General features: G+C 39.5%; 1 protein-coding gene across 1 annotated transcript in view; it reads right to left on the bottom strand.

Annotated features, from left to right (window-relative positions):
- The window catches only part of LOC138072337 (carboxypeptidase E), a 149,080-nt gene that overhangs the window by 30,640 nt on the left and 105,405 nt on the right, over positions 1-13,035 (bottom strand). The window contains exons 3-4 of the mRNA XM_068963445.1: positions 12,500-12,667; positions 2,404-2,521 (exon numbers count right to left, since the gene is read on the bottom strand). Of these exons, the coding sequence (XP_068819546.1) occupies positions 2,404-2,521; positions 12,500-12,667 (286 nt within the window). The remainder of the gene's footprint in view (positions 1-2,403; positions 2,522-12,499; positions 12,668-13,035) is intronic.

Raw genomic sequence — 13,035 nt, 5'->3', positions numbered from 1 at the left:
TGTTGGTGCTTTCAAATTGTGGTGCTGGAGAAGACTCTCAAGAGTTCCTTGGACAGCAAGAAGGTCAACCCAGTGAATCCTAAAGGAAATCAACACTAAATATTCATTGGAAACACTGATGCTGAAGCTGAAGCTCCAATACTTTGGCTACCTGATGCGAAGAGCTGACTCACTAGAAAAGACTCTGGTGCTAAGAAAGACTGAGGCCAGGAGGAGTAGGGGATGACACAGGATGATGGTTGGATGGTATCTCCAACTCAATGGATATGAATTTGAGCAAACTCCCTGGAAACAGTGAAGGACAGGGAAGCCTGGCATGGTGCAGTCCACAGGGTCACAAAGAATCAGACATGACTTAGAGGCTAAACAACAACAATATCCTGTATTACAAAGACCTAACTCTTCAAAGTCTCCTGAAAATTGATTCAAAGTAGGTAATTTCTTGAAACAACAAAAATTAAGCCGAGAATATCTATCTGGCTAAAGTTTGCTGTGTCTAAAGATTAGCTATAACTAGTTCAGTTCAGTCCAGTCGCTCAGTAGTGTCCGACTCTTTGCGACCCCATGAATCGCAGCACACCAGGCCTCCCTGTCCATCACCAACTCCTGGAGTTGACTCAGATTCACATTCATCGAGTCAGTGATGCCATGCAGCCATCTCATCCTCTGTTGTCCCCTTCTCCTCCTGCCCCCAATCCCTCCCAGTATCAGAGTCTTTTCCAATGAGTCAACTCTTCGCATGAGGTGGCCAAAGTATTGGAGTTTCAGCTTTAGCATCATTCCTTCCAAAGAAATCCCAGGGTTGATCTCCTTCAGAATGGACTGGTTGGCTCTCCTTGCAGTCCAAAGGACTCTCAAGAGTCTTCTCCAACACCACAGTTCAAACACATCAAATCTTCGGTGTTCAGCCTTCTTCACAGTCCAACTCTCACATCCATACATGACTACTGGAAAAACCATAGCCTTGAATAGACAGACCTTAGTCGGCAAAGTAATATCTCTGCTTTTGAATATGCTATCTAGGTTGGTCATAACTTTCATTCCAAGGAGTAAGCGTCTTTTAATTTCATGGCTGCAGTCACCATCTGCAGTGATTTTGGAGCCCCCCAAAATAAAGTCTGACACTGTTTCCACTGTTTCCCCATCTATTTTCCATGAAGTGATGGGACCGGATGCCATGATCTTCATTTTCTGAATGTTGAGCTTTAAGCCAACTTTTCCACTCTCCTCTTTCACTTTCATCAAGAGGCTTTTTAGTTCCTCCTCACTTTCTGCCATAAGACTGGTGTCATCTGCATATCTGAGGTTATTGATATTTCTCCTGGCAATCTTGATTCCAGCTTGTGTTTCTTCCAGTCCAGCGTTTCTCATGATGTACTCTGCATAGAAGTTAAATAAGCAGGGTGACAATATACAGCCTTGACGTACTCCTTTTCCTATTTGGAACCAGTCTGTTGTTCCATGTCCAGTTCTAACTGTTGCTTCCTGACCTGCATACAGATTTCTCAAGAGGCAGGTCAGGTGGTCTGGTATTCCCATTTCTTTCAGAATTTTCCACAGTTTATTGTGATCCACACAGTCAAAGGCTTTGGCATAGTCAATAAAGCAGAAATAGATGTTTTTCTGGAATTCTCTTGCTTTTCCCATGATCCAGCGGATGATGGTAATTTGATCTCTAGTTCCTCTGCCTTTTCTAAAACCAGCTTGAACATCTGGAAGTTCATGGTTCACGTAGTGCTGAAGCCTGAGTTGGAGAATTTTGAGCATTACTTTACTAGAATGTGAGATGAGTGCAACTGTGCAGTAGTTTGAGCATTCTTTGTCATTGCCTTTCTTTGGGATTGCAATGAAAGCTGACCTTTTCCAGTTTTGTGGCCACTGCTGAGTTTTCCAAATTTGCTGGTATATTGAGTGCAGCTAAAACTAGTTAAATAAAATCAAAGCATCACTTCTTCTCCCTGACACCACCAAGAAACACTTCCAATTGTAGAAGTGTGAATGCATAATAAGACACACGCAGAGATATTCATGGGCCCCTGATGGAGTTCTAAAAGTTTGCCTTCAGTTTTAAGCTGTCTTGTACATAAAGCTACATAGATCCATTATTCCTCCATTTACCAGAATCCGAGTTACCCAAGTTCACAACTTCTGTTTTTTCCCTTTCTCTTACCTAAGTGATTACGTTTCTCTTCATTTAAATTTTTTTTAATTACAGTCCTTTTTTGCCAGATATATGGCAGTGCCACATGAAACAGAGGATATTCCAGTTCAACAGATGTATTTATATAGGCAAAATCAGTGAACAATCAGTTCCTCAAAAGAATATCACAGAAATCATTCAATAAACCCTTGTAAAGTAATTGTAAACCTTGAATTAATTAGAGAAACAGGAAGAACACCTACCACTCCGTGTCTCATCATATGGATAATTGGCCACAAGGTCTCCTCCATGAAGATTGGCAGAGAGCACAAAAGGAATATCCATAATCCAATGAATGACAGCCTTCGTCTCAGGAGCAAGCTGTATTAAAGATTAGAGGTTAAAAGGATTCTAAATGTGGCATTCATTGGTGGGTCACTTGACAGAAAAGACATAAAAGGTAAGAACAATAACAACTGAAATCTTGTCATATTCCAAGCACTCTGTGATTGTTTTCATAGAAAAAAGAAAAGAGGAGCATTCCCCATCTCTATCTTTCTCAGACTTATAATAAAAAATATTTCTATTTCCTTAAAAGTTCTATTTAAAAGCTACCAGTTTTCTTTCTTTGTATGACAGCATACAAATCATTTACAAATATGGGTACATCTCCATCTGAACTTGTTAATAATAATGATAAGACAAGGAGAAAAGAAAATAGCTAAGCCGAACATGGTTCTTCGTTATGGCGGTTCAACTCAAGAAAAGTGGTAGATTTTCTTTCCAAGTTTTGTATACTATTTCTCCAATTCCCTTCAACCACTTCGACATTTTTCCTATAAAAAAATTAAATCTGCTCTTTTTCAGATTTTACCACCAAATAATGTACTTTGGGATGATCATCTCAAATTTTAAAACAACAGCAAAAGTTTTAGGAATTCCTGTGGTCTTTTGAAAGATTCACAGCCCCTCTTACCTTGGAAGCAAAACAAAGGAGGAAAGAAATCTATACCAAAGAATTAATCTGAGCCAAAAGCTTGACACTTTCATGTGATGTGTTTTTAACAGCAACTAGGAAGACTCTCAAAATCCCAATTACCTTTTGATTTGAATTCCTCACTCTACCCCACCCCCACTGGAGATGTGGTTCACATTGTTCTTAGGGACAGAATATCTAAAAACCACTGGATTGTATACTTCACATGGGTGAGTTCTATGGTATGTAAATCATATATTAATAAACCTGCTTTTTAAAAAGAGGAAAAGAAAAAATAATACAGTCCTGAGTACACAAAGTAGTATTTGACTATTAGGGATTTTTGCCTACTGTTAGTTCCTATACAGAGACTATTTCTTACATATATTGCATACACTGTTCATGTTACTAAATGTTCAAAAACAAACAAACTCCACAATTTTATCAGTTAAACTTAATTTCTCTTTGACTATTATAGAGTCTTTTAGGCTGACTAAATGCTGAAATATCCTCAGTACTGTAATCACATATTTAACTAACCCATAGAGGTGGCTTTGGAGCACCCCTAAATGGGGCTGGTTAAGCCAGTCCTTAACAGAATCTAGAGCCAAATATAACCTATTTTTTAAACTTTCATTGAGAGATTATAAGTATAGTTCAAATGTTATGCTCTATAATTATATAGCTTGGCTCTTAAATATATCAAAGCCATGTTTATTCTATATTCTTCACAACTCTAGCCACTAAAGACAAGTATTTAATATAATTATTTCATGTAATCATTGTTTGGATTCAAGCCAAGGCCCATATACTGAGCCCAGACAACGGTGGACATAACCAGACTGAAGACCTCGAGAGCAGATGAGAAATGATTCAGCAGGAAGAACTCCAGGGAACAGAATGATCCTGTGCTCAGAGAGGTTCAGAAGAGCAAAGAGATCATCTGGAGGACTTGGTAAAAATGTATGTTCCTTTCCATCACTCAACCCCATTGCATATACCTACCAGACTTCCTGATTCAGCATTCACAGGAATCTGAATTTTTTTAATTGACATATAGTTGATGTACAACTCATGAGAAACGCTAGACTGGAGAGGAACTAAAAAGCCTCTTGATGAAAGTGAAAGAGGAGAGTGAAAAAGTTGATTTAAAGCTCAACATTCAGAAAATGAAGATCATGGCATCCGGTCCCATCACTTCATGCAAAATAGATGGGGAAACAGTGGAAACAGTGTCAGACTTTATTTTGGGGGGCTCCAAAATCACTGCAGATGGTGACTGCAACCATGAAATTAAAAGACGCTTACTCCTTGGAATGAAAGTTATGACCAACCTAGATAGCATATTCAAAAGCAGAGATATTACTTTGCCAACTAAGGTCCGTCTAGTCAAGGCTGTGGTTTTTCCTGTGGTCATGTATGGATGTGAGAGTTGGACTGTGAAGAAGGCTGAGCGCCAAAGAACTGATGCGTTTGAACTGTGGTGTTGGATAAGACTTTTGAGAGTCCCTAGGACAGCAAGGAGATCCAACCAGTCCATTCTGAAGGAGATCAACCCTGGGATTTCTTTGGAAGAAATGATGCTAAAGTGGAAACTCCAGTACTTTGACCACCTCATGGGAAGAGTTGACTCATTGGAAAAGACTCTGATGCTGGGAGGGATTGGGGGCAGGAGGAGAAGGGGACGACCGAGGATGAGATGGCTGGATGGCATCACTGACTCGATGGACATGAGTCTGAGTGAACTCCAGGAGTTGTTTATGGACAAGGAGGCCTGGTGTGCTGTGATTCATGGGGTCGCAAAGATTCGGACACGACTGATCAACCGAACTGAACTGAACTGAACTGAACTGATGTACATTACAGGAGTTTCACGTATACAGCATAGTGATTTTCAATTTTTAAAGGTTATATTCCACTTATAGTTATTACAAAATACTGGCTATATTCCCTGTGATGTACAATATGTCCTTGCAGCTTATTTATTTTATTCATGGTAGTTTGACCCACTTAATCCCCAACCCCCATCTAGATCTTCCCTTCCCCCTCCCCACTGTAACCACTAGTTCTCTATATCTGTGAGTCTGCTTCTTTTCTGTTATATTGACTACTCTGTTTTATATTTTAGATTTCACATATAGGTGATACCATACAGTATTTATCTACCTATGTCTGATTTAGTCCACTTAATACCCTCCATATCCATCCATGTTGTTGTAAATGGCAACATTTTACTCTTTTTTATGGCTGAGTAGCTTTCCATTATGTGTGTATGTGTGTGTGCTTCTTTATCTAGTCATCTGTTGCTTCCATATCTTGCCTATTGTAAATAAGGAATCTGCCTTTTTAATCCTTCATTCCTATAACTCTATAGATTTTAAACCACACTAGTGATACAGCATCTTCCCTCATAGCTCAGATGGCAAAGAATCCGCCTGCAAGGCAGGAGACCATGGTTCAATTCCTGGGTAGGGAAGATTTGCTGGAGAAGGGATAGGCTACCAACTGCAGTATTCTTGGGCCTCCTTTGTGGTTCAGCTGGTAAAGAATCTGCCTGCAATGTAGGAGATCTGGATTCAATCCCTGGGTTGAGACAATCCCCTGGGGAAAAGAAAGTCTACCCACTCCAGTATTCTGACCTGGAGAATTCCATGGGCTGTATAGTCCATGGGGTTGCAAATAGTGAGACACAAGTAAGCAACTTTCACTTTCTAATGATACAGAGAAGAGATTGATGGTTGCCAGAGGCAAATTACAAACTTTGGATTATAAAATAAATCCTAGACATGTAATGTATAGCATGGAGACTATAGTTAATATAGTTAATAGATTTGGGAGAATGGCACTGAAACATATATAATATATATGAAACGAATCGCCAGTCCAGGTTCGATGCATGATACTGGATGCTTGGGGCTGGTGTACTGGGACGACCCAGACGGATGGTACGGGGAGGGAGGAGGGAGGTGGGTTCAGGATGGGGAACGTGTGTATACCTGTGGCAGATTCATGCTGAGGTATGGCAAAATCAATACAATATTGTAAAGTAATTAACATCCAATTAAAATAAATAAATTATATTTAAAAAATAATAACAATACTGTATTGTATACTTGAAAGTTGCTAAGAGAAAATATCTTAAAAGTTCTCATCACAAACAAGAAAAAAAATGTAACTATGTATGCTGATAAATGTTAACTAGACTTATTATCCAATCATCTCACAATATATACAAATATCAAATCAATGTGTTGTATGCTTCAAATTAAATAACATTATAAATTAATTATATCTATAGGTATGTATGTGTATACCTACCTATATCTATAGATATATATAAACACAGTACCTACATACCTACATTTGAGCTATTTCAAATCCTAAAAGATGATGCTGTGAAAGTGCTGACAAGGATGGAAAAAGGAGATGAGGCAGACATGGGCAATATCATCCATGATTTAAGCAGATTTACTGAAGATTTAGTAAAATGTAAACAAATCTTGCTTCTCTTCCTGAAAAGAGTTCAAAACTTAACTTTCATATATTTCTCTTTTTATTACCTTTATAATACCCAGGAAAAGTATTGGCATTGAGACTCTTAAAAATAAAAGCTCTAATTTTTTTTAAGTTTCATGACATGCATCTTTTTTAAAATATTGCTTAAACTAGATATATGAAAATATCTAATATAAAGCTTATAGAAATATTATATAGGTTCCATTGGGGAAAAGGATAGTAGTGTTGGCTGAAAATGACAGTATTTTCACTAAAACTGTTAATCTAATAGCCTGTCAACATGAGTTTATTTCACGCTTGTTCCATGATTGGTAACAAGAATTCTTTTTCTCGTTGCTTAGTTTCTTTTTTCCTACACAATACTATAAGATGTTTATCAGTTTTCATAAGTAATAGACAAAGAGTAAAAGATAATTACAATTGCAGCCCATAATAGTAACATGATTAACTGAACAATGTGAAATAATTACATACAAGTTGGGGGTCAAGTAGAGTGATGTGGTAAGTGGAAGTGCATACATGCACACGTTTTCATCCACCCAGTCAATCTATGTTTTTTGATTGGTGCATTTAACGCATTTACATTTAAAGTAATTATTAATATGCATGATACTTTTACCATTTTACTAATTGTTTGGGGTTTATTCTCTGTAGGTCTTTTCCTTCTCTTGTGTTTCCTGCCTGAAGAAGTTCCTTTAGCATTTGTTTTCAAGCTGGTCTGGTGGTGCCTAATTCTCTTAACCTTTGCTTGTCTGGAAAGCTTTTGATTTCTCCATCAACTCTGAAGCAGAGTTTTGCTGGGTAGAGTATTCTTGGTTGTAGGAGCTTCCCTTTCATCACTTTAAATGTATCATGCCATTCCCTCTGGCTTGTAGAGTTTCTGTTGAGAAATCAGCCTGATGTGAGTTCCTTTATGTTATTTGTTGTTTTTCCTTTGTTGCTTTCAATATTTTATCTTTGTCTTTAATTTTTGTCAATTTGATCACTATGTGCTTTGATGTGTTCCTCCATGGGTTTATCCTGCCTGGGACTCTCTGTGTTTCCTGGACTTGGTTAACTAGTTTCTTTCCTACGGTAGGGAAGTTTTCAGTTATTATTGTCTTCAAATATCTTCTCAGGACGTTTCTCTCTCTCTTCTCCTTCTGGGACTTCTATAATGCAAATATTGCTGCATTTAATATTGTCCCAGAAGTCTCTCAGGCTGTCTTGATTTCTTTTCATTTTTCTTTCTATATTCTGTTCTGTGGCAGTGATTTCCACCACTCTGTCCTCCAGGTCATTTATCTTTCTGCCTCAGTTATTCTGCTATTCATTCCTTCACATCTTCTCCATTGTTTTCTCAAGATCCTAGATCATCTTCACTATTCATTACTCTGAATTGTTTTTCTGGAAGGTTGCCTGTCCCCACTTCATTTAGTTGTTTTTCTGGGGTTTTATCTTGTCCCTTCATCTGGGACATAACTTTCCGCTTTTTCATCATGATTCAGTTCAGTTCAGTTCAGTTCAGTTGATCAGTCATGTCCGACTCTTGTGACCCCATGAATCGCAGCACGCCAGGCCTCCCTGTCCATCACCAACTCCCAGAGTTCACTCAGACTCACGTCCATCGACTCAGTGATGCCATCCAGCCATCTTATCCTCTGTTGTCCTCTTCTCCTCCTGCCCCCAGTCCCTCCCAGCATCAGAGTCTTTTCCAATGAGTCAACTCTTCGCATGGCCTAAGTACTGGAGTTTCAGCTTTAGCATCATTCCTTCCAAAGAAATCCCAGGGCTGATCTCCTTCAGAATGGACTGGTTGGATCTCCTTGCCGTCCAAGGGACTCTCAAGAGTCTTCTCCAACACCACACTTCAAAAGCATCAATTATTCGGTGCTTAGCTTTCTTCAAAGTCCAACTCTCACATCCATACACCACTGGGAAAACCATAGCCTTGACTAGACAGACCTTTGTTGGCAAAGTAATGTCTCTGCTTTTCAATACGCTATCTAGGTTGGTCATACCTTTTCTTCCAAGGAGTAAGCGTCTTTTAATTTCATGGCTGCAGTCACCATCTCCAGTGATTTTGGAGCCAAAAAAAACAGTCTGACACTGTTTCCACTGTTTCCCCATCTATTTCCCATGAAGTGATGGGACCAGATGCCATGATCTTCGTTTTCTGAATGTTGAGCTTTAAGCCAACTTTTTCACTCCCCTCTTTCACTTTCATCAAGAGGCTTTTTGGTTCCTCTTCACTTTCTGCCATAAGGGTGGTGTCATCTGCATGTCTGAGGTTATTGATATTTCTCCTGGCAATCTTGATTCCAGCCTGTGCTTCTTCCAGCCCAACATTTCTCATGATGTTCTCTGCATATAAGTTAAATAAGCAGGGTGACAATATACAGCCTTGATGTACTCCTTTTCCTATTTGGAACCAGTCTGTTGTTCCATGTCCAGTTCTAACTGTTGCTTCCTGACCTGCATATAGGTTTCTCAAGAGGCAGGTCAAGTGATCTGGTATTCCCATCTCTTTCAGAATTTTCCACAGTTTATTGTGATCCACACAGTCAAAGGCTTTGGCATAGTCAATAAAGCAGAAATAGATGTTTTTCTGGACCTCTCTTGGTTTTTTGATGATCCAGAGGATGTTGGCAATTTGATCTCTCGTTCCTCTTCCTTTTCTATCCTATTAGCTTTCTGTAATGTGGTTTTTGTTTTAGCTGCTATGGGACTGTGGTTCTTCTTGCTTCTTCTGTATGCCCTCTGATGTAAGAGGCTAAAAGGCTTCTGTATGCTTCCTGATGGGAGGAACTGCTAGTGGGAAAAACTGGACCTTACTCTTGTGGGCAGGCTCAGTAAAGCTTTAATCCAATTATCTGCTTATAGATGTGGTTGCACTCCCTCCCTGGTAGTTGTTTGGCCTGAGCAACCCAGCCCTGGGGTCTATGGGCTCTATGGTAGAGTTAATGGTGACCTCCAAGAGGGCTTTCATCAAGGATGACCATCCCAGACTACTGCTTCCAGTGTCCCAGTCCCTGTGGTGAGCCCCTGCTGACTCACGCCTCAACAGGAAACCCTTCATTTTGGTTCAGTCTTCTGTGGAGTCACTGTTCCTTTCCTCTGGGTCTTGGTGTACACAAGATTTTTGTTTGTGCCCTCCAAGACTGGATTCTCTGTTTCCCCCAGTCCTGTAGAAGTCCTATAGTCAAATCATACTGGCCCTCAAGGTCAAGTTCCTTGGGAATTCCTAGTCCCTTTCTTGGATCCCCAGGCAGGGAAGCCTGATGTGGGGTTCAGAATCTTCACAACAGTGAGAGAACTTCTTTGGTATTATTGTTCTCCAGTTTGCAGGTCACCCACCAGCAAGTATGGAATTTGATTTTATCATGATTGCACCCCTCCTATCATTTCTCTGTGGTCTCTTCTTTGTCTTTAGATGTGAAGTATCTTTTTGTGGTGGGTTCCAGTGTCCTCCTATTGATGGTCATTCAACAGCTAGTTGTGATTTTGGTGCTCTCACAGAAGGAGATGCTCTCATTTCTTAGTTATAACAGACAGCATGGGCAATGGGGAAAATTTGGAAAGATAGCCACACTAAGCTTTCAGAACAATTTTTCATTTCTGTCTTATGCCACATAAGGACTATCCTCTTTTCCCTTCTGATTACCCCTGCCCTTTTCTTTTCTAGCCCTCCCTTCTCCCAGGAAAGGTGGTTTAGGAGCAGAAGAAATGAAGATCTGTGACTCAGAAGCAAGTGTGTTTAAGTCACCCATTTATCAAGTTCTGCCAAAATCCTTGGCCCCAGACAGCCCTTTCACAGACTGATCCCCATTTATAGACTCAGCCCAGGTTTCTGGGATGAATTCTAAATATAGACAGGAAAATTTTAAGAATTTTAGACCAATAATCTGAGATTCCCTTTCTCCTGGATCTTCTAACAAGTGTCTCAGCCATGTGCTGAGTGCATGTCTGGAGCTCCAGCACCTGGTTTTCAGATGTTGTGATCTTCTTGGCAGGCTGGATTGAACTCATTCATAATAGGCTTCAAGCCTACTATATGTTAGATTCAAATAGGAATTCTAATTCCTGTAATCAAGGGACTGAAATCTAAAATCAAAAAGAAAAACAGCTGTATAAACAAAGAGTAATATGACATATACAAAGTTCTACGTAACTATAAGCACCAGGCTGGAAGTATATATAAAGAACATAAAGGCAGGCTTAACAGAATGTCTGGAAGAGCAGAGAAAGGCTTCACAGAGGAGGTGCTATGGAAGGAAAGTGAAAAGCACTGTGAACAGCTGGAATAAGCACACATATAAAGATATAAAGTTATTAGAAGATGGTACACTTAAGAAGTACATGGCATATCAAAGCCAGATTAAGGAGCAGCTGAGCTGGCAGCTGCTAGGGGCCAAGGGAAATTTGAATGGTCCTGGAGCTATAATAAAATGGAGACACTGTCCTTTCCAATCTCTCACTTAGAAAGGTAGTAGAAGAAGTTGATAAGTAAGAGTGGAAATGCCAGGAAAGACACAAGAGACAGAGGGACCAGCAGTCCTCACCATTCCTCCATAATGGGCTCACCTCCCCTACATGGAACTAAAAACAGCGTTCAAACAGTATAAGCTTCAAACTCAATGTTTAGTGGGTGTGTGTGTGTCCATTTGACCCTGTGGTCCATAATAAAGCACTGAGAAACAATGCCAACACAGTAGTAAGAATTCTAGATCCTGGCCTCAAGCACTTTATATGTACTAACTCACTTAATCCTCACAACCACTCTATGTAATAGATACTACAATCATCTCCATATTTCAAATGAAGATAAAGAAACACACAGTTGTTAAATAACTTTGCAAAACTCATACAGCAAGAACAGAACCAACATTTGAACCAATGTGGCTGCCTCCAGAATCGTCACACTAAACTATCACAGTGGTTTCACATTTTGAGTTTTTACTTTATTCTTTGGAGCAATGGAGACCTGACAAGTTTAGAGATTTTAAGCAATAGAGCATTTATTTCTGTATGAAGATCACTCCAGAGGAATTTGAGAAGACTAAAAGGAGTTGGAAGAGGCTGAACCCAAAACAAGGATGGCGGCTACCTTCCTCATGAGGACAGAAGACCATAGGGCCTGAGTTTTCAGAGGAGAGAGAGGCTGAGAGTGTCATCAAGATCTGGTAACATGTGTGGGGAGTAGTGACAGACAGAAAATTCAAGGTCTTAATGATCGAGTAAATGAGAGAATAGTGTTTTCTTAGGAAAAGATTTATTTCTGGCCATGCTAAGTTTGAAGCCCTAGATGTCACCACATACAGGGACTGAGTGAGTAAGTAAAGAGATCTGGGAGAATCTGTATAATCAACAACATACTGAAGGTACAGAAGAGGATAGAAACCCAGGGAGAGAAATAAGGGTAGCAGATGGGACCCTAAAGGCCAGTGTTTAAGCCAAGGCAGAAGAAGCAGGGAAAGAAACTCAGAAGTGATTTAAAAGGTACTAGAAGAGGTAGAAGAAAGTAGAGTTGTGCAAAGCAGGAGAAAGTTCTGGAAAAGAAGAAAATGTCAACAGTGTAAAATCCTGTAGGAGAAGCAAATCAAATGTGCTGATAAAGGGCCCCTAAATAGGCCAAAAATGCTTTCTAAACAACTGGGTTCCTCCCTCCTGCCCCTACTGTTACATTCAATGTCTTAAATTCATGACCAATTCTAGTCACAGGACTAGTTTCCAGGCCCCAGGCTCCCAGCCTTGACTTTCACAGCCACAGGGAAGTATCCCATAGAAGCATTCATGACACTTCTGCATCCTTCATTGTTATGAAGATAGTAGATGTATTTCCTCAGACTGGAGGAACAGAACCCAAGAAAATCATACATGTTCTCTACCTTTGTGTTTTGATCCACAATTTTCTTCAGATTTTTCAATAGATGATTATTTGGACCACCTTCTTTCTCATTAACATAAACTATTCTGTCCAGGTCTGGAAAGTTCCGGTTCAGATCTATTCCCTGGGCATTGCTTCGACCCACGAACCAGTCCTTCAGCTCACCAAGCTGGAAAAAAAATCAGAGGAAAATCATCAGTTATTTATTTAAAGTCTTCATTAATGGCTTTTAAAATAATTTTTAAGACTATTCATTTCAACAGTATCCTCCTACAGTGGTACTTCATTATCTAACTGATACACACATGAAAGTATCAGGTTTAAAGCATTTTTTATGGATATTTTCAAAACATTCTCAATGAACAATATTTTAAATGTTAATTATATATACAAGATATTCAACATCAAACTGCATATATGTTAGCTACTAATGTAGATGGCACATCTCACAAACTGCACATATGTTAGCTATTAATGTAGATGGCATGTCTCACAGCATACTACTCTTTACTTGGTTTAAGTAAAATACTCACTGTC

The sequence above is a fragment of the Capricornis sumatraensis genome, unplaced genomic scaffold, assembly GCF_032405125.1.
Source record: "Capricornis sumatraensis isolate serow.1 unplaced genomic scaffold, serow.2 scaffold3, whole genome shotgun sequence".
Taxonomy (NCBI): Eukaryota; Metazoa; Chordata; class Mammalia; order Artiodactyla; family Bovidae; genus Capricornis; species Capricornis sumatraensis.
This window is presented reverse-complemented; position numbering and strand designations above follow the sequence as displayed.